This window comes from Malaclemys terrapin, chromosome 15 (genome assembly GCF_027887155.1).
Source record: "Malaclemys terrapin pileata isolate rMalTer1 chromosome 15, rMalTer1.hap1, whole genome shotgun sequence".
Classification (NCBI taxonomy): Eukaryota; Metazoa; Chordata; order Testudines; family Emydidae; genus Malaclemys; species Malaclemys terrapin.
This window is the reverse complement of record NC_071519.1, coordinates 1,684,318-1,703,584: the sequence shown is the minus strand read 5'-3', so window position 1 is coordinate 1,703,584 and position 19,267 is coordinate 1,684,318. Positions and strand designations below refer to the sequence as shown.

Here is a 19,267-nt window from a genome sequence, read left to right as displayed (position 1 = left end):
ATTAATTGGCATTTTCCACCAAAAAAAATTTCTTTTTTTTTAAATCAACCAGGTGTAATCATGCCTCTCACGATTCCTCTCACGATCTTTTCAAGTAGTTTTGTAAATATAGTCCTCTCTCTCCTCTGTGGATGACTTCACCTGCTCTCAAGCCCTCACACCCCTTAGAACTGCAGGGCCAGCGCAGCTAGAAAAGAGCAAGCCACATCCCTTTCTGCCTCTGACATCAACGACAGAATTGTCCGTTCAGTCCCACTTGGCAAATCTTTACCCTGATGATGTCAGAGGCAGAACAAACCTGGCTTTCACATCCCAGGCAATGGTTGGCGATTTAAGCCGTTGCGAACACCTTGACTCATAGAACGAGCAAAAGTTCTCTGGAAATCGGGTCCTTGTGCAGAAGTAAATGGGAGGGCGGCCTTCATACTGCCTCAGCATGGGGGCGGGGGGCGGAGAGGGATGGATTATCTGTTTACCCACCGAGGAGAGTCCGGTGTGATGGATAAGGTACAGGACTCGGGCGTAGGATGTCTGGGCTAAGAACGATTTCGCTGGTAACCTTTTCTATTTTCATTCCTTGGCCCTCAGTGGAGCTGCAGCATGGGAGAGCAGCAAGGGATCGCAGAGGTGGTCTCCTCCCTCGTGGCCACGGCAGACCGACCCCAGCCGCCGGTCAGGTGCCTGCCTCAGGAAACCTTCTGGGGCTTTGGGCATCAGCCAGAAGAGTGATCTTGAAGTGCTCAGCGTGGGGGATGGAGCGGGCTATCACCCATGCACACTTGCAGCTGGCCTTATATTGAAAGTGGATTAACTCTCTTCTCCTGACATCGGGCGTCGAGAAAGTGAACTCCCCGAGTGCCTGCTTGGTTCCTGGTTATTGACTGTTTCGTGCCTTGGATTTTGGTTTGGGTTTTGTTGTTTTTTTTGGCAAGGAAAGCAACTGCTTCCTTTTTGACGCTCTCTGTGGGCTTTCGGGACATGGCTCCGTAGCCAGAAAGACACCGGCAGAGACTTCCGGATTGTTTCCATAGTGATTCAGCGTGAGTAGAAAAGAAGAGGAGGCTGCCTGTATTCCCCCGCACTCTGCTCCTACATATCGGAGGGGTGTTTTAGTTAGCAAACGCTTAGAGAGCAAAGCGGCCCAGGCAATGGTCCTAAGGAATCTGCTGCCTTCTGCACCTGGGAATGATGAGTCGTCCTGACGGGCGATGAAACGGTCTTGAAGCCATGTCCCCTGGCCACTCTCCCCACCAAAAATATTCAGATAAGCCTCCAGCCTGGGACCTTGTCAGAACCTGAGCTGAAGTTTGGATCCATCTCTGCCCCGGGTGGAAGGCTGTGTTGGCTAGTGGGAGCCTCTGATGAGTGCCAGTCTCGTGGGAGACAGTGGGGAAAGGCAAAAGCCATGGGTGGCACGGTCCCGGGACACTCGGACACGCTTCTCTTCTTCCCAGCAAGAGCCGTCCAGGTGAGGTAAGTGTGGAGCGGGGCACCGAGGGGAGAGGCGATACCGCTGGTTTTCCCCAAACCTTCATGTCAGGGAGAGCGGGGTGCGAATCTGGAACCAGTTCTGCTCCGGCCAGTTCCCCTGTGCCTAGTTTCGGGGTAATGAATTATAAATCACCCTTGAGGAAATACCGTGACCCCACGGGAGCCAAACGCCTGACCCTCCAGTGCTCTTTGGAAAACCCAAGTCCCCCTCCTGGCTTATTTCGGAAGGCTGATGTGAATGAAAACAGCAAGGGTGAAATTCAGTCGGTCCCGGTGAATTTCCCCGCCAGAACAATCAGGGTTCTTACCCGATTGACAGTTCCGATGGCTGGCTCTCTTTTCCAAAGGGACGTCGGTCATTCGGAAAACCCCACGGCAAACTTTTAATCATACCATCTATTTGGAGTTTTTGTTAGGAAAACAAGCTATCTTCTTTTCTAACCTGGGCCCGGGGAAAGTACTCCTGCTTTGGGCAAGGACTGTGGCTGGGTGAGGTTCAGCCAATATTGGCCCCTGACTCTTCCAGTGCTGCAGGATAAAAGCACAGATTCTCGGCAACGTTCAGACCGTCTGTTGTCACTGCAAAATGAGCATTGGGCTTTTGAAGGCGTTGCATCCTAGCCTGCTGTGGCTACTATCTCTGGAGGTATCAGATGTTTGGCGAGTGTGTATTCGAGTGAGGAGTTTGCAGTCTGGCCCTATGTCATTCGCTCATGTTGTGCAGTAAAGAACAGAAGCCCACGCTTAATTTGAAGCAGACGCATAAGCCTGTCGATGTCCAGCCATGAGTGTAAATACCTAAATGGATCCACGCCCAAATGATTCATGTTTTTACTGTTCCACAGCATTTAATGTGTATTTTTTGAAGTTAACAAGAGAGATCTGTTGTTCAACTATAGGAGAAGTGACCCTAAAGGTTTACTGGACAAGTCCTTCGTTTATCTCACAGTAGAATGACCCTAGGCAAAATTTGTGCTAGAATTCTTGTATCAATTTTGCTGCTTTTCGATGCCTCAGGTTCTTCTCTCGAAAGGTTCTTCAGACAGTGGTTGTCCTCTCCTGTATTCGTTATGGGAAATGCAGCTTATTTATAATCCGCACTATTAAACAAAGTGGAAACACTTGGCCGTGTTTACATTTTTCCCCCCCTCAAAAGAGCGTTGTGGAAAGAAGTTGTAATAGGACAGAGCCAAATTTCTGCCACACTGGTAGCACCTCTCGGGGGCCCCAATGTGCCGAGTGCTGCGGAGACACAGAGCGGGAGCTCGGGAGCTGTCGCCGTCTAAATAGACAAAAGGTGAGCAGGGAAATAGAGGGGAAGGGACTTGTTCCAGGTCATGCAGCAGTTCAGTGGCAGAAACCCGGCAGCCTGACTACCAAGCCAGTGTCGCTACCCACTGGGCTACACTGCCTCTTCCCCAGCCTGTCTCCCCGCTCTTGCTTTCCGCTTGCTCAGGGTCCGAGTCCCTCCTTCGCGGAGGAGCCTGCGCTTCAGCTCCGAGGTGAAGGTGGACATGGTGCGGAGGCCCCGGGGTGAGTGACCCTTTCAGAACCTGGCCCGAGTGCGAAAGAGCAGGGCTGGGTTTCTCCTCAGGGCTGCGAACGAGAATAGCCCGAGATTTCTCCCCATCACGTTCGCAAGGCCTTGCTGTCTCCCTCACTGCTCTGCAGGGATAGAGAAAGTGATCCCAGCATCGAAGGAAGGTTCCGATTAAATTTACGAGTGGTGGAGATACCTGTTTTCAATGCTATAATGGATTTACCCTGGGTAACTCAGATCAGCATCCTCTTGTTCGTCCTCTGGCTCCAGTGCAACGTTCGCCTGGAAGATCCGCCTCTCCCTGCTGGCCGTGAGGGTGGGGGATTTGAACAGGAGGGCCGCTTTGGTTTCCAGGCGGCAGGGTGTGGCGAGAACGGACCATCCCGGGCCACGTTGACTTTCCGGGAGGACTTGGACTCCTAAATCACTGGTGTGGTTTTGAAAACGCTGCCAGTCGTCTGTTTCCCACCTTAAAACGATAATCCTTCTGTTCTCCCCTGCCTTGCTTGGCCGCATCCCGGTCTTCCAGGCAGGGTCTGTTCCTTGCTAGGTGTCTGTCCCACACCCAGCACAAGGGCGTCCCCGATCTCAGTCGGGGTCTGGGCAGCGCTGCCAACACATGGTAAGGGGCACAAAGGGTTGCCAATTACTCCAGGTTTGCAGTCATTTCCTCCGGGCAGCACAAGCCTTTTTGGCTTGTCGACCAGCAAGAAGGAAAAAACCAAACACACCAAACACCCCAAGGAAACACACACGGGGATGAAAACCAGGCACTGAGCAGCCCCGGGAAGGCCTGGCATGCGTGGTAAAAGTGCAGATTACCTCATCCGACTCAGCTTTCCAGCTCAATCCATGCGGAGAGGTGCAAATTCCCCATAGAGAACCATATGCTGCGGTCCATACAGCCGGGCCCCACAGAGAACCATACGCTGTGGCCCATACGTCCGGGCCCCACAGAGACCCACGTGCCACGGTCCATATGGCTGGGTCCCACAGAGAACCATATGCTGCGGTCCATAAGGCAGGCAACATAGAGAACCACATTCCGTGGTCCATATGGCCGGGCCCCATAGAGAACAAGGCGCCACGGTCTATACGGCCGGGCCCCACAGAGACCACCTCCCCGCGGTCCATACGGCGCTATAGCGCCCGCCCCGCCGCTCGGCCCCGCCCCCGCCGCACGTGCCCCGCCCCCCGTGCGCGCTGCGCTCACACGCAGTGGGCGGCGGGGCCGGGCCTGGGGCTGTGCGGGGCGATGGCGGCCGGCGGCGGCGCGGGCGGCGGCGGTGGAGCCCCGGCAGGTACCGGCCCGGGGGGGTCCCAGCGCGGAGCCCGATTCCCGCGCGCGTGCGCGGGGGCTGGTGCATCTGGGGGGCCTGTGGGGCAGGAACAGGGTGTAGGGAGGCTGGTGCATGCTGCGGGTGGGGGGCAGGGACAGGGTGTTTGGGGGGCTGGTGCATGCTGGGGATGTGGGGGGTCTGTGGGGCAGGGAGAGGGGGTGGCCGTGCGAGTGGGGTCTGTGGGGCAGAGAGGGATTGGAGGGGGTGTGGGGGGCAGGGAGGGGCTGGTGGGGGGCGGGTTCATGCTGCAGATGTGGGACGGGGTGGGGGGGGTTGTGGGGCAGGGACAGGCTGCTGGGAGTGTGGGAGGCAGATGCATTGGGGGTCTGTGGGGTAGGGAGGGGCTGCTGGGGTGGGGGGGCAGGCGGACGCTGGGTGTGCAGGGGGTTCTGTGGGGCAGGGAGGGGCTGGTAGGGGTGTGGGGGGCAGGTTCATTGGGAGGTTGTGAGGGGGTCTGTCAGACAGTAAGAGCCTGCTGGGGCTGTGGGGGGCAGGTGGACATTGGGGGTGTGGCAGTGTGTGGGGCAGGGAGGGGTTGGCTGTGTGGGGGGAGCTGCATGCTATGGGTGTGGGTGTCTGTGAGGCAGGGAGGGGCTGCTGGGGTTGTGGGGGGCAGGTGGATGCTGGGGGTGCGATGGCAGGTGCATTGTGGAGGACATTAGAGGTGTGGAGGGCTTGTGTGGGGTAGGCAGAGGGAGTGGGTGGCAGGGAGGGTGCTGGGTTGGAGGTGCCCTGGAGGGGTGGGGGGATTGGGGGCATAGAGGGCAGGTGGATGCTGGGGGTCTGCAGCTGTTGGTGGAGGGCAGGGGGTGGAAGGGAGGGGATGCTGGGCAGTGGGGCTGGAGGTGGGGGGCATTGGAGCCATGTGTTGGGCATGGACACCCCAGCCGGGATCGGGGAGCAGGTGGGGGAAACGCCAGGGGATGCTGACCTGCCAGAGCCTTCGCGCCCCCCCACGTAGTCCCCCCAGAGAGACCCTCGCCTAGCACGGAGATGCGGCCACCTCTGGGGCGGGGCGGCTGGTTACCCAGGGACCCCTCATCCGGCACTGAGCTTTAGGAGGGGAGTGGGGGCTGGTGGGTTAGACCGGGGGGGCTGGGAGCCAGGACTCCTGGGTTCTCTCCCCGGCTCTGGGAGGGGAGTGGGGACTGGTGGGTTAGAGCAGGGGGGGCTGGGAGTCAGGACGCCTGGGTTCTCTCCCCGGCGCTGGGAGGGGCTTTCCTCTTCCTGGCCTGTTTTCGAGTGGCTTCCCCGGGGTTCCCAGGGTGCCTCGGTGACCCAGCCCGAGTCACTTCCCCTTGGCTCTGCTCCCGGGGGGGGGGTAGAAGGGGGGGGCAGGAACCTCCTTGCACTTGGGCCGGGGAGGGGCTGGGCTGCAACCTGCAGCTGGCGGCTCATTAAAAGGGCAACTGCACGGGGCTGAGGGAAGAGTCTGTCCCTACAAACCCCCTCTAGGATCTCAAAGCACAAGGCTTCTCCTTGTACAGGGGCCCTGGCTCCCAGCCCTCCCCGCCCGCCCACTCTAACCCACCAGCCCCGCTCCCCTCCCAGAGCTGGGGAGAGAACCCAGGAGTCCTGGCTCCCAGCCCCCCTGCTCTAACCCACCAGCCCCCACTCCCCTCCCAGAGCCGGGGAGAGAACCCAGGAGTCCTGGCTCCCAGCCCCGCTGCTCTGACCCACCAGCCACCACTCCCCTCCCAGAGCCGGGGAGAGAACCCAGGAGTCCTGGCTCCCAGCCCCGCTGCTCTGACCCACCAGCCCCCACTCCCCTCCCAGAGCCTGGGAGAGAACCCAGGAGTCCTGGCTCCCAGCCCCCCCTGCTCTAACCCACCAGCCCCCACTCCTCTCCCAGAGCTGGGGAGAGAACCCAGGAGTCCTGGCTCCCAGCCCCCCCTGCACTAACCCACCCGACCGCACTCTGGGAGTGTTTCATGTTTCCCCTGGCTACTTGTGAGTAGCAGTGATACGGTGCAGGTTTATTTTTCTAGGGTCTCTCATCTCCTGGGTCCTGCCCTGTGGTGTTAAGGGTTCCCCCCACCAGTTTTCCCAGCCGCCCGCCCCAGAGGTGGCTGCATCTCAGTGCCGGGCGAGGGGTCCCTGGGGAACCGGCCGCCCCGCCCCAGAGGTGGGCGCGTCTCAGCGCCGGGCGAGGGGTCCCCGGGGAACCGGCCGCCCCGCCCCAGAGGTGGGCGCGTCTCAGCGCCGGGCGAGGGGTCCCCGGGTAACCGGCCGCCCCGCTCCAGAGGTGGCTGCATCTCAGCGCCGGGCGAGGGGTCCCCGGGTAACCGGCCGCCCCGCCCCAGAGGTGGCTGCATCTCAGCACCGGGCGAGGGGTCCCCGGGGAACCAGCCGCCCCTCCCCAGAGGTGGCTGCCTTTCATGTGGCAGTACTAGGAGAAAGGAGCACGAGGTGCCTGGTGTGGAGGGAGAAAGGCGGGTGATGGCTCGGAGTGGATGTGGGGAGGCAGCGTAGGCCAGGCCGGATGGGCCAGTGGCTCTGGGCTGGTGAGTGGCCGGTGGGGGGATGGGTTGTGGCCTGGCTGCGGCTGAATCTGAGTCGTCCTGCTCTTCCATTCCCAGGTCTGAGCCGTTCCCCTGCGCGCCATGAGATGAGCCCCCCAGGCCCGGAGCTCTAGTTGTTCAGCACCAGGCCCCGACCATGAATAACAAGGAAACCACAGAGCTCTCCGGTTAGTCCATGTGGGGTGGGACCCCCACCAACCCCCACTCCCGTCCCAGAGCCGGGGAGAGAACCCAGGAGTCCTGGCTCCCAGCCCCCCCTGCTCTAACCCACCAGCCCCCACTCCCCTCCCAGAGCCGGGGAGAGAACCCAGGCGTCCTGGCTCCCAGTCCCCCCTGCTCTAACCCACCAGTCCCCTCTCCCCTCCCAGAGCCAAGGAGAGAACCCAGGAGTCCTGGCTCCCAGCCCCCCCGCTCTAACCCACCAGCCCCCACTCCCCTCCCAGAGCCGGGGAGAGAACCCAGGCATCCTGGCTCCCAGCCCCCCCTTCTCTACCACCCCAACCCCCACTCCCGTCCCAGAGCCGGGGAGAGAACCCAGGCGTCCTGGCTCCCAGCCCCCCCTGCTCTAACCCACCAGCCCCCACTCCCCTCCCAGAGCCGGAGAGAGAACCCAGGCGTCCTGGCTCCCAGCCCCCCCTGCTCTAACCCACCAGCCCCCGCTCCCCTCCCAGAGCCGGGGAGAGACCCCAGGTGTCCGGGCTCCAGCACCGTCTCCGATACCTGATTGTAACTCTCCCTCTCTGCAGAGAAGAGCCACCACTTGAAGCTTTTCTTGCCGAAGAAGCTGGTGGAGTGTCTGCCCAAATGCCCTGCGCTCCCCAAGGAGCGACTGCGCTGGAATACCAACGAGGTGGGGACTGGGGCAGGGGCCTGTCCCCTCTAGGGGGCGCTGGCTCCCACCCGGCCCCAGGGCGGGGACTGGCTGGCTCAGGGGGGCGGGGAATGGGGCAGGGGCCTGTCCCACTTGAAGTGAGTTGCTGGTCAGCAGCCCTGTCTCCCCCCCATGGGCTGTCTGTGGGGCCACCTCCTCCCCGATCCTGACCCGCGGGTGCTGGTGCATTGCAGGAAATCGCCTCCTATCTCATCACCTTCGAGCGGCACGAGGAGTGGCTGTCCTGCTCCCCCAAGACCCGGTGAGCGGCCTGTGGGGAAGGGGGCTGGGAGGAGCCAGGGGCAGGGGAGGGAGAGGCTGGGGGGCTGTTCCCCGGGAGATCTGTTGTGTGTGTGTGTGTGTGTTTGGGGGGGCTCTGTGGCTCCCTGCGGTGACACCCCTCCCCGGTGCCAGCCCCCAGAACGGCTCCATCATCCTGTACAACCGGAAGAAGGTGAAGTACCGCAAGGACGGGTACTGCTGGAAGAAACGCAAGGACGGGAAGACCACGCGCGAGGACCACATGAAGCTGAAGGTGCAAGGGATGGAGGTAGGCCTGGGGGGCGGGGCTTGGGGGCAGGGGGCGAGGAGAGGAAACCCGGGGTCGGGTTACAGCTGTAGTGTGTGGGAGCCTGTGGGGCAGGCTGGAGTCTGGGGCGGAGGAACGGGGGGGGCTGGCTGCCCCTCGGGAGCGGGGCAATGGGGTGCTGGTGTCAGCAGGACCCACTGCACGTTCGGGGGCCCCAGCTCCCCCTCCCCAATGCTGAGCATCCCCCCATCTTCCCGCAGTGTCTCTACGGCTGCTACGTCCACTCGTCCATCGTCCCCACATTCCACCGCCGCTGTTACTGGCTGCTGCAGGTACGAGGGGGGGCCTGGTGGGGGGGGGCAGGCTCAAGGGTCACTATTAAAGCACTTAAAACCAAGTTGCGAGGGCTCCGAAAAGAGATCCCGCAGGTCTCGCAAGGTCCCAGCCCCCCTGCTCTAACCCCCCAGCCTCCACTGCCCTCCCAGAGCCGGGGAGAGAACCCAGGAGTCCTGGCTCCCAGCCCCCCCTGCTCTAACCCCCCAGCCTCCACTGCCCTCCCAGAGCCGGGGAGAGAACCCAGGAGTCCTGGTTCCCAGCCCTCCCTGCTCTAACCCCCCAGCCTCCACTGCCCTCCCAGAGCCGGGGAGAGAACCCAGGAGTCCTGGCTCCCAGCCCCCCCTGCTCTAACCCACCAGCCTCCACTGCCCTCCCAGAGCCGGGGAGAGAACCCAGGAGTCCTGGTTCCCAGCCCCCCCTGCTCTAACCCACCAGCCTCCACTGCCCTCCCAGAGCCGGGGAGAGAACCCAGGAGTCCTGGTTCCCAGCCCCCCCTGCTCTAACCCACCAGCCTCCACTGCCCTCCCAGAGCCGGGGAGAGAACCCAGGAGTCCTGGCTCCCAGCCCCCCTGCTCTAACCCACCAGCCTCCACTGCCCTCCCAGAGCCGGGGAGAGAACCCAGGAGTCCTGGCTCCCAGCCCCCCTGCTCTAACCACCAGCCCCCACTCCCCTCCCAGAGCCGGGGAGAGAACCCAGGAGTCCTGGCTCCCAGCCCCCCCTGCTCTAACCCCCCAGCCTCCACTGCCCTCCCAGAGCCGGGGAGAGAACCCAGGAGTCCTGGCTCCCAGCCCCCTCTCCCCACTCTAACCCACCAGCCCCCGCTCCCCTCCCAGAGCCAGGGAGAGAACCCAGGAGTCCTGGCTCCCAGCCCCCCCTCCCCTCCCGGGGGCAGGAACCCCGGTGTCCTGACGCCCCCCCGCCCCCGCAGAATCCCGACATCGTGCTGGTGCACTACCTGAACGTGCCGGCGCTGGAGGACTGCGCGAAGGTCTGCGGGCCCATCCTCTGCTCCATCAACAGCGACCGCAAGGAGTGGCTCAAGTGGTCGAAGGAGGAGCTGGTGAGCCAGCTCAAGCCCATGTGTAAGGAGGAGGTGCCGGGGGGGAGCGGGGAGTGGGGGGCTGCTGGGGGGCATGGGGGTGGGGGAAGGGCCCCAGCGGGGGGCCGGTGGGGCAGGCCGGGGGACCGGCGAGGCGGCTGTGGGGCAGGCAGGGTGCGGGCCAGCCCCTAGTGCGCTGGGGGGGCCCTGCTGGCTCGTTTCCCCCCCCAAGTCTCTGTGTGCTCCCCCCCAGTTCATGGGATAAAGTGGACCTGCAGCAACGGGAACGGGACCACGGAGTTCTCCATCGAGCAGCTGGTGCAGCAGATCCTCGAGAGCCACCAGGCCAAGCCCCCGCCCCGCACCCACGCCTGCCTCTGCAGCAGCACCCTCGGTCAGTGCCCCCCCAGAGAACCCAGGTGTCCGGGCTCCCAGCCCCCCCTCCTCTAACCACCAGCCCCCACTCCTCTCCCAGAGCCGGGGAGAGAACCCAGGAGTCCTGGCTCCCAGCCCCCCCTGCTCTAACCCACCTGCCCCCGCTCCCCTCCCAGAGCCGGGGAGAGAACCCAGGAGTCCTGGCTCCCAGCCCCCACTCCCCTCCCAGAGCCGGGGAGAGAACCCAGGAGTCCTGGCTCCCACTCCCCTCCCCGCGCTGTCCCTTGCTGAGATCCCATCTCTCCCTTTGGCTCCTCGGGGCTGCCAGCGCTCCCTAGTGGCAGATGGGGGGCACTGCTGCCATGAACGCAGGAACTGCTCCATCTCTGTCCCCCCCATATGCCCAGATCTGCCCTCCCCTTCCCCGTCCAGGGCAGCTCCCCTGAGATCCGGTCGGCGGGGGTGGGGAGCAGAGGCTGGTGTCCCTCCGGGGGGGGTACGAGCTGGAGACTCGCAGCCTCTATCCGTCTGTCCATCCGTCCGTCCCCCCCGCGGCCCATCCCCCTGTCCATACGTCCCCCCCGTGGCCCCGCTGTCTCTGTCCCTCTGTCTGTCCGTCCCTCACGTGCATGTCTGTCCGTCCCACAGGCAGCCCGGGGCATGTCCCGCACAAATGCAGCAGCACCAAGCACCGCATCATCTCCCCGAAGGTGGAGGCGCGGCCCTGCCTGGCCCTGGCCCCCCCTGACCCGCCACGCCTGGCTGAGCCCAAGCCAGAGCCGGAGCCGGCCAAGCCCGACCGGAAGGAGCCCCTGGCGCCCACCGCCGAGCCCCCCTCCTCCTCCCCAGACGCCCCCCGGCCCTCGTCCGCCGTGGCCCTGTCTGTAGGGCTGCCCAGCAGCGCCGTCCTGGTGATGACCGGCCTGGAGAAGCCGCTGGCCCTCACGCCCAGCCAGCACCTGGTGGCGGGCGACCCGCCGGGCCTGGCCCTGCTGCCAGGCCCCGGCCTGGTCCTGTCCCAGAACCTGGAGGCCAACATGGAGACCGGGGAGGCCGGCTCGGGTGCCTTCGACCCCGACTGCTTCCTCAACAGCCCTGCCCGGGGCCAGACCTATGGGCGCCGGGTCCCGGAGCCGCCCCCGGCCGGCAACCGCTTCTTCATCCAGGATGACGGGGGGGCACCGGGGCGGGGGTGCGTCCGGCCCCCCTCCGGGGAGACGCCCATGGAGACGGGCGGGCCCCGGCCCGGCGGCGGGGCCGGCGAGCAGCTGCCAGACGAGCTGTACTCCATCATCCAGACGGGGGCCACAGGGGGGCCGGACCTGCCCTTCGGCCTCTCCCTGGACAGCCTCATCTCCGAGCTCATGACAGAGGGGGCCGGGGCCGGGGAGGGGAGCAGCCCCCCGCGCCCGGCCCTAACCGACGCCCCCAGTGAGGCTGCCCCCCCGGGGGGCACGGCAGCACCGGAGACGCTGGTCACCATCACCGACTTCTCGCCGGACTGGTCCTACCCTGAGGTGAGCGGGGCGTGGGCAGGGGGTGGGGGGCTGGGATCGGGAGTTCTGCCCCTCCCTCCGCACCAGCCAGTGGGGCATCCGGCCCCGCGCCCCCTCCCCCCCCCCGTTAACCCCTTGCTTCACCGCAGGGTGGCGTCAAGGTGCTGATCACGGGGCCGTGGACGGAGGAGACGGATTCTTACACCTGCCTGTTCGATCGGCTGGCCGTGCCAGCCACGCTGATCCAGTCGGGGGTCCTGCGCTGCTACTGCCCCGGTACGGGACGGGGGGCAGGGAGTAGGGCAGGGGCCTGTCCCCTCTGGGAGTGCTGCCTCTGGGGACTGGTTGGCTCGGTGTCACAGAGTGTGGGGGGGACACAAGGCCCTGCCCCCCCCGGCTTCCTGCGATTCACCATGACTCTCGGCCAGCCAGTAAAGCAGAAGGTTTATTTAGACGGCAGGAACACAGTCCAAGACAGGTCTTGCAGGCACAGACAACAGGACCCCCTCGGATAGGTCCATCTTGGGGTCCCAGGGCCCCACAGCCCCCTTGGGGGTCAGAGCCCCGTCTGCCTCCCAGCCCTTCCACCACCCAGCTCTGAAACTCTCTCCCCAGCCTTTGTTCAGTTTCCTGGGCCAAGGTGTCACCTGGCCTCTAACCCCTTCCTGGGTTTTCATGTTACATGCTCAGGTATTCTCCCTCGGTCAGTCTCCCATCCCCCAGTGCAGACCGTCCTAGCCACACTTCCCTGTCAGCATTCCCAGACCACATTAAGAACAGTCCCAGTTCGTCACGGGGGGGGGGGGGGGGGGGGGGCAGGAAATGGGGCATAGGGCCTGTCCCCTCTAGGGGGCACCGGTTTCCATCCGGCCCCAGGGCGGGGACTGGCTGGCTCAGGGGGGCGGGGAATGGGGCAGGGGCCTGTCCCCTCTGGGGGGCGCCGGCTCCCACCCGGCCCCAGGGCAGGCACTGGCTGGCTCGGGGGCAGGGAATGGGGCAGGGGCCTGTCCCCTCTAGGGGTGCCGGCTCCCACCCGGCCCCAGGGCAGGCACTGGCTGGCTCAGGGGGGCGGGGAATGGGGCAGGGGCCTGTCCCCTCTAGGGGGCACCGGTTTCCATCCGGCCCCAGGGCGGGGACTGGCTGGCTCAGGGGGGCGGGGAATGGGGCAGGGGCCTGTCCCCTCTGGGGGGCGCCGGCTCCCACCTGGCCCCAGGGTGGGCACTACCTCGTGCTGCCCCCTCTCACTGCCCCCCTCCTCCCGTAGCCCACGAGGCCGGGCTGGTGGCCCTGCACGTGTCCCGCGACGCCCGGCTGGTCTCCGCCTCGGTGCTGTTCGAGTACCGGGGCCGTGAGTTCCTGGCACTGCCCAGCACCCAGCTGGACTGGCTTTCCCTGGACGGTGAGTGGGACGCCGGATTGCGGGGGGGGCCTGCTGTGGGTTCATGTGGGGAGGGGGAGACCGTGGGGCTGGGAGCCAGTGCTGAGGGTTTTCACGGGGTGGGGGGAGCAGTAAGGGGGGAGGAAAGATTGTGGGGTGGGGGCCTTGGGGCCCAGGGCAGCAGCCTGTCTCCTCCCCCACCAGTTTCCAGAGGGTTGCAGGGATGGGGCAGGGCTGGGAGCTAGGACTCCTGGGTTCTCTCCCCGGCCCTGGGAGGGGAGTGGGGGCTGGTGGGTTAGAGCAGGAGCTGAGTGGAGAATCATGGGGTCCCCCCTCGCCCCAAGTGCCAGCCAGAAGGTGAGAGCTCATCCAGGTAGGGCCAGCAGGGGGCAGTACTGCTGCCCTGCGTAGTGGATCTCCGCCAACTGGTGTATGGGTGGGGGAGGATGGGGTGTGGGGTGTTTTGTGGGGGGAGGGAGGGGAAGGGGGCCAATCATACACATGACACTCCAGGAATGTGTGTACAGAGCAGCTGGGTCGGATGTAACAGGCCCAGACAGAATTCCTGCCCCACCTCCAAAACGGGGAGAGATCCCTTCCCAACACTGAGATGCACCACCTCTGGGGAGGGGCGCCTGGTTACAAGGGGACCCCTCGCCCGGCACTGAGATGCATCTACCTCTGGGGCAGAGTGGCTGGTTACACAGGGACCCCTCGCCTGGCGCTGAGATGCAGCCACCTCTGGGGCGGGGCGGCCGGTTACCCAGGGACCCCTCGCCTGGGGCTGAGATGTGCCCACCTCTGGGGCAGGGCGGGGCCAGTTTCTGACAGCAGCGGTGCACCAGAGTTTAGGAGAGGAAGTGAAGGTGAGGGCTCTGTGTGCGTGAAACTGCGGCTGGGAGTTCCTCGGGACGCCTGGATTTATTTTCAGCTCTGGAGGGAAGTCCTGGGGCGATGGGGTTGACACCAAGTATGAGGGGAGCACCCCCTGCCCCACCGCGCCCCTGGCGGTCCCTCTTCTGCCCCTGCTGGGCGGTGCGGGGTGGGTGGCTTTGGGATTGCACTGGGGAGGGAGGGAGCCTGAGGGAGGGGGCAGGTGGATGCTGGGCCATGGGGTGTGTATGTGGGTGACAGGGAAGCCAGGGGACTGACACACAACCCCCAGGAGCAAATTTACATCACCATGGGGCAGACGGGAGGAGGTCTGGTACAGGCCCCCTGCCTCCCCATGCTGTCTGGGGGCAAGAACCAGGAGTCCTTGCTCCCAGCCCTGCTGCTCTGACCCACCAGGCCCCACTCCCCTCCCAGAGCCAGGGAGAGAACCCAGGAGTCCTGGCTCCCAGCCCCCCTGCTCTAACCCACCAGCCCCCACTCCCCTCCCAGAGCCGGGGAGAGAACCCAGGAGTCCTGGCTCCCAGCCCCCCCTGCTCTAACCACCAGCCCCCACTCCCCTCCCAGAGCCGGGGAGAGAACCCAGGAGTCCTGGCTCCCAGCCCCCCTGCTCTAACCCACCAGCCCCCACTCCCCTCCCAGAGCCGGGGAGAGAACCCAGGAGTCCTGGCTCCTAGCCCCCCTGCTCTGACCCACCAGCCCCCACTCCCCTCCCAGAGCCGGGGAGAGAACCCAGGAGTCCTGGCTCCCAGCCCCCCCTGCTCTAACCACCAGCCCCCACTCCCCTCCCAGAGCCGGGGAGAGAACCCAGGAGTCCTGGCTCCCAGCCCCCCCTGCTCTAACCCACCAGCCCCCACTCCCTTCCCAGAGCCGGGGAGAGAACCCAGGAGTCCTGGCTCCCAGACCCCTGACTCTGCCCCACTCCCTGGTCAGTGGAAGGATCCCCGGTGTGGTGGCCAGGCGCCTGCCCTGGCCCCTGCCTGTGGGGCGGGATTTCCAGTGGGGGTGGGACCGGGGGCCTGGTTTCCAGGGCCCTGAGTCAGCAGCTCTAGAATACCCCAGCTGGCTGTAAGGAGACACCTGGCTTTGTTCCGATGCTGCCCGTGACGGGGTGGGGCTGGGGCAGGGGGGCGTCTCTGGAGAATCTCCCGCATGCAGCATCCCGGCACACGGCCCCGTCCTCCTGAGGTGTGAACCCCAGCGTCCGGGCTGAGCTCCCTGGAACCCCGCCCTGGGAATAGAGACCAGCTTCTGAAATAGCAGCTGTGCTCCACCCCAGAATGAGTTGCAGTTTCACCCCAGGCGAGGGGTCCCTGGGTAACCGGCCGCCCCGACCCAGAGGTGGCTGCATCTCAGCGCCGGGCGAGGGGTCTCCGGGGAACCGGCCGCCCTGCCCCAGAGGTGGCTGCGTCTCAGTGCCGGGCGAGGGGTTTCCGGGGACCCGGCCGCCCTGCCCCAGAGGTGGCTGTGTCTCAGCGCCGGGCGAGGGGTCTCCGGGGAACCGGCCGCCCCGCCCCAGAGGTGGCTGCGTCTCAGCGCCGGGCGAGGGGTCTCCGGGGAACCGGCCGCCCTGCCCCAGAGGTGGCTGCGTCTCAGTGCCGGGCGAGGGGTCTCCGGGGACCCAGCCGCCCTGCCCCAGAGGTGGCTGTGTCTCAGCGCCGGGCGAGGGGTCTCTGGGTAACCGCCCGCCCCGCCCCAGAGGTGGCTGCATCTCCATGCCGGGTGAGGGGTTCCTGAGATCGCAGATGCCCAGTACCACGTCCTTCTTCCCCTTCCCCCCCACGACACCTGCGTGCACAGTCACACACCGCACAATCGCAGACCCTACTCCTGGACAGCCACGCACATCGTCACACCCTACCCCAGCCACACGCACTCAATTCCATGTCATTCCCCGGACTCCCATGCTCGCAGTCGCACACCGCACAATATCACATTCTACACGCACACAGTCGTACACCCTATCCCCAGACACCCCCATAGACAGTCACACACCCTACCCCCACACAATCATCCACCCTAACCACGTACACCACGCACCCCATGACATCTCCACCTCTCCCTGCGCCCCGCCCCCGGCCGGGCAGGACGGGGTTAACAGCCGTCCTGGTGAGCTCAGGGAGGGTGGCTGTTGGGGGGGCAGCCCCCCCTCCCCATAGCTATTTCGGTCCCATTGAGAGTTGGGAGGGGGCAGAGCACGGCCGGCTGGGCTGCGGGCGGGAGACGGGCAGACGCCCAGGGGCTCGGGGGGGGGGGAATCCCCTGCCCGCCCCTCCCCAAGATGTCACCGTCTCTTGGGGAAGTTTTGGGGGAGCGGTTGGCTCTCTCCCGTGCCGTTGGGACTCAGGAGTCCTGGCTGGTAATTCCACCCCGCTCCCTGCTTGCCCCCCCCATTCCTGCACGCACGTGGGTGGCGGGGGAGCCCCTTCCCTCCCCCCGCCCCGATCCCTGCCAGGAAATTCCCCTTCCTGCAAGGAGCTGGCGCTCCCAGCCCCTCTGCCCAGACCTATGGAGAAGGAAGGTACGGGGGTGGGGGGCTGGGGGTCCGTGTGGCACAGGGCACCAGTGAACCCCAATGCCCCCACTGGGGGGGGGGTTGTCTGGGGAGTACCCGGGTGGGTTGGGAAGGGGTGTATGGGGCTGGATTGTGGGGGGCAGCAGAGGAGAGATGGGGCTGGATTGTTGGGGGTAGCAGGGCAGGAATGGGGCTGGATTGTGGGAGGATGCGGTGGATTGTGGGGTGCAGCGGGGGAGGATTGGGCTAGACGGTGCAGTGGGATGCGGGGGGAGGGATGGGGCTGGATTGTGGGGTGCACTGGGGAGGGATGGGCTGGACTGGGGTACAGTGGGGACTGGGGTGCAGGGGGGAGGGATGGGGCTGGATTGTGGGGTGCAGTGGGGAGGGATGGGCTGGACTGGGGTACAGTGGGGACTGGGGTGCAGGGGAAGGGATGGGGCTGGATTGTGGGGTGCAGGGGGAGGGATGGGGCTGGATTGTGGGGTACAGTGGGGGCTGGGGTGCAGGGGGGAGGGATGGGCTGGATTGTGGGGTGCAGGGCGGAGGGATGGGGCACAGTGGGGGGCTGGAAGGGGGCACATGGTGTGGCGCGGGGGGCAGGATGGATGGAGGTGCCTAAGGACAGAGCCGCATGCTGGGAATGCCCCCCCCAGAACAGCGCGCGCCCCCCCCCCGCTCCACTCCCAGCTGGGGGGTGACTGGGCTCCGCCCTGGGGGTGGGACTCAGCGGAGGGCTGGGGGGGGGGGGCGGAATGACAGGCTAATCCACCCGCCACCCTGATTAGCTGCCCGGCCTCGTTCTACTGGCCCCGGAAATTAACCAGCTAATCCCGACATACAGCAGGGTGCTCCGCTCAGCCGCCCGCCCGGACTCCTGGGTTCTCCCTGGTGCTGGGAGGGGAGCGGGGGCAGGGAGCCAGGACTCCTGGGTTCTCTCCCCGGCTCTGGGAGGGGAGCGGGGGCAGGTGGGTTAGAGCAGGGGGGCTGGGAGCCAGGACTCCTGGGTTCTCTCCCCGGCTCTGGGAGGGGAGTGGGGGCGGGTGGGTTAGAGCAGAGGGGGGCTGGGAGCCAGGACTCCTAGGTTCTATCCCCGGCTCGGGGGGGGTGGGGGGCTGGTGGGTTAGAGCAGGGGGGGGCTGGGAGCCAGGACTCCTGGATTCCGGCTCCGGCAGGGGGAGGGGGTGTCGTGTCTCTCACACGCCCCCTGCCCCCAGATAACCAGTTCAGGATGTCGATCCTGGAGCGCCTGGAGCAGATGGAGAAGCGGATGGCAGAGATGACGGCTTCCTCCCAGCAGCAACAGGGGGCCGCGGGGGAGACCCCCCACACGCAGGTGAGACCCCCGGGGCCCGGATTCTCCTGGGAGAGAGCCGCTGGGGCTGGGTTATCGTAGGGTCTCCTGGGAGGTATTTTGCTTTGTTATTGTTGGGTCTCTCACGGGTACTGGTGCAGATTAGTTATTGTCAAGTGTCCTGGGGGAGGCTGGGGTTAGAATAGCTTGTGTCAGTTACTGTGCAAAACGCCCGGGAGTTCCAGGGGCTGGGAGCCCGGACACCTGGGTTCTCTCCCCGGCTCAGGGAGAGGAGGGGGGCGGGGCTGGTGGGTTAGAGCAGCGGGGGCTGGGAGCTGGGACTCCTGGGTTCTCTCCCCGGCTCTGGGAGGGGAGTGGGGGCATGTGGGTTAGAGCAGGGGGGGCTGGTAGCCAGGACTCTTGGGCTCTCTCCCCGGCTCTGGGAGGGGAGTGGGACGGGGCTGGCGGGTAGGGGGGCGGCTGGGAGCCAGAACTCCTGGGTTCTCTCCCTGGCTCTGGGAGGGGCGGGGCTGGCGGGTAGGCGGGGGGGCTGGGAGCCAGGACTCCTGGGTTCTCTCCCCGGCTCTAAGAGGGGAGTGGGGGCTGGTGACTTAGAGCAGGGGGGGGGCTCGGAGCCAGGTCCCCCTGTACCCTCCCTACACTCACCCCCACATGTCCCCAGGGTCCTGCTTGGCCTCCACCATCTCCCATCAGCCCTCCCCCTCCCCCCCCCGCTCTGCCCAGCCTGACGTCACTGCCCCCTTAAGCCTTTATCTGTGTTGCTATTTTGGGGCCCCGTCCCGAGGGGGGTTAATTTTAGCCGGGTGGCGGTGGCAGCTCGGGTGTCGCGGGCGCAGCTCGCTCCGGGGTGGGGGGATTACAGAGGCATTTTCCAGCCCGCCGGGCCAGGGCAGGCCAGGCATTCTTTCCAGCCTGAGCGAGGGGAAAATCGAGACAGGGGGGCCACAAGTGGTTCGCGGAGGGGATGTGTGGCAGATGGCCATAGAGACCCTTCGCCTGGCGCTGAGACGCGCCCACCTCTGGGGCGGGGTGGCCGGTTACCCAGGGACCCCTCGCCCGGCCCTGAGACGCGCCCGCCTCTGGGGCGGGGCGGCCGGTTACCCGGGGACCCCTCGCCTGGCCCTGAGACGCGCCCGCCTCTGGGGCAGGGCGGCCGGTTCCAGGGACGCTGCGCTCTCCCCACAGGCCGCGTCGGACTCCTTCGAGGAGCGCATCGTGGCCCTGTGCGAGAAGATGATGTCTCGCTCCTCCTGGCTCCACTCCGACACCCTGATCCATGACATCAGCTTCCGGGGCATGACCCTGCTGCACCTGGCAGCTGCCCAGGGCTATGCCCGGCTCATCGAGACGCTCATCAAGTGGCGGTGAGTTCCCCCAGGCTGACGTGGGGCCCGGGGGGGTGGAGCCCCGACCCGTTCTGCACCCCGTAACGCTTGGGATTTCTCTGCAGGAACCTCCGTGCCGAGAGCCTCGATCTGGAGCAGGAAGTCGACCCCCTGAATGTCGACCACTTTTCCTGCACCCCCCTGGTAAGGGGAGGATTTGGGGGGACAGGCCCCGAGGGGAGGGATCCCAGAGATGCAGTCTCGAGGGTGGGGTGGGTGACCCCGCTGACCCCCCTGCCCCAC

General features: G+C 65.4%; 1 protein-coding gene across 3 annotated transcripts in view; it reads left to right on the top strand.

The window, feature by feature from the left end:
- Positions 1 to 4,262: 4,262 nt before the first annotated feature.
- The window catches only part of CAMTA2 (calmodulin binding transcription activator 2), a 28,825-nt gene continuing 13,820 nt past the window's right edge, over positions 4,263 to 19,267 (top strand). For 2 of the 3 annotated variants that reach the window (XM_054005313.1, XM_054005312.1), the window contains exons 1-14: positions 4,263 to 4,332; positions 6,951 to 7,060; positions 7,640 to 7,743; positions 7,959 to 8,026; positions 8,179 to 8,314; positions 8,554 to 8,625; positions 9,559 to 9,712; positions 9,923 to 10,063; positions 10,693 to 11,561; positions 11,690 to 11,816; positions 12,805 to 12,939; positions 17,542 to 17,660; positions 18,825 to 19,003; positions 19,090 to 19,168. In XM_054005313.1, the coding sequence (XP_053861288.1) occupies positions 7,030 to 7,060; positions 7,640 to 7,743; positions 7,959 to 8,026; positions 8,179 to 8,314; positions 8,554 to 8,625; positions 9,559 to 9,712; positions 9,923 to 10,063; positions 10,693 to 11,561; positions 11,690 to 11,816; positions 12,805 to 12,939; positions 17,542 to 17,660; positions 18,825 to 19,003; positions 19,090 to 19,168 (2,214 nt within the window). In that variant the 5' untranslated portion in view covers positions 4,263 to 4,332; positions 6,951 to 7,029. The remainder of the gene's footprint in view (positions 4,333 to 6,950; positions 7,061 to 7,639; positions 7,744 to 7,958; positions 8,027 to 8,178; positions 8,315 to 8,553; positions 8,626 to 9,558; positions 9,713 to 9,922; positions 10,064 to 10,692; positions 11,562 to 11,689; positions 11,817 to 12,804; positions 12,940 to 17,541; positions 17,661 to 18,824; positions 19,004 to 19,089; positions 19,169 to 19,267) is intronic. The other variant, XM_054005314.1, reaches the window with a different exon arrangement.